Raw genomic sequence first — 1,121 nt, forward strand, 5'->3', positions numbered from 1 at the left:
CCCCTGAGATGGATGAACCATCTAAAATCTAGCTACTAGAGATTGCATTGCAGCTTTTAGAAAGGGGCTTATCTAGAGCCAATTAACATCTTGCAGCCTGCAATAACACCAGCGTTTATGCAATGCATGGTGTTAGTGCGTCGCTATTCATTTTTAATGTCACCCCACCTCACAAAAGAAATGCAGCTGTGCGATAGCAAGTTGCATAGATGTAAATGCATTCCAAAAATATATATATATAACACCGAGGGGCACATCACCACCTAAAATCTTAGAACTAGTGTTTATATAAAGACATAAAGGGGAAAAAATAATTCAAAATTCAGTTTCCAACTTTAGATTGCATAGTTAGTCAGGTTGAAAAAAGACACATATCCATCCAGTTCAAGCTATAGAGATATGAAAAAAAAAATGCAGCTGTGCGAGGGTACATCATAACTTAAAATCTTAAAACTAGTATTTATATAACGACATAAAGGGGAACAAAATTATGTAAATTTCAGTTTCCGACTTTAGATACTTTCACATATTAAACTGGTAATGTAGCATCCACACAGTTCTTCTGAAAGTGTTGCCAGATGTCGATGGGGAAGGGGGGTCAGTGGTGACAGATGTGGTAACCTCTCCCCCTTCGATAAGATCTCAGAGTGTTGTTTTTCAGCTTCCCTTAAATGGTCAAAACAGTCCATAGATGGCCACCATGACACCATCGTGCTAAAGCTTCATCACTTCCTGGCCTTCAGCTCACGCGCCATCTGACAGAGAGTGCACTGTCCGCAGAATGTGAGGCATACGCAGTCATTGCAGATACTTCCCTGTAGGAAAAAGAGAGCGATAACTCAGACATCATGGAATAATTCTTTGAAAAGATAGACCTATGAAGATTTATTAAAGAATAAAGCTGTTCCTACACTGCTCACATTTCTGCCCTGTCTGCACCATTCCGTTTGTAAAAAGTAGATTTTTCAATTGTCTTTGTGGCTGAAAATAGTCAACTGGACAGCAATTGCAGCCAATCAGCTAAAGTTACTGTTCGAGTAGTCTGACAACTGTGGGCACCAGCTGTCTGAATACAATAGCCCAACAGAGGAGATTTCACCCATCCAAGCTTTTTATGGGGA

At 40.0% G+C, this 1,121-nt stretch overlaps 1 protein-coding gene across 1 annotated transcript in view; it reads right to left on the bottom strand.

Moving 5' to 3' along the window:
• Positions 1-558: 558 nt before the first annotated feature.
• Positions 559-1,121, bottom strand: part of LOC108785657 (cornifelin homolog) — an 11,495-nt gene continuing 10,932 nt past the window's right edge. Inside the window, exon 5 of the mRNA XM_018554778.1 lies at positions 559-815. Within this exon, the coding sequence (XP_018410280.1) occupies positions 726-815 (90 nt within the window). The 3' untranslated portion in view covers positions 559-725. The remainder of the gene's footprint in view (positions 816-1,121) is intronic.

The sequence above is a fragment of the Nanorana parkeri genome, unplaced genomic scaffold, assembly GCF_000935625.1.
Source record: "Nanorana parkeri isolate BGI_ZX_2015 unplaced genomic scaffold, ASM93562v1 scaffold173, whole genome shotgun sequence".
Taxonomy (NCBI): domain Eukaryota; kingdom Metazoa; phylum Chordata; class Amphibia; order Anura; family Dicroglossidae; genus Nanorana; species Nanorana parkeri.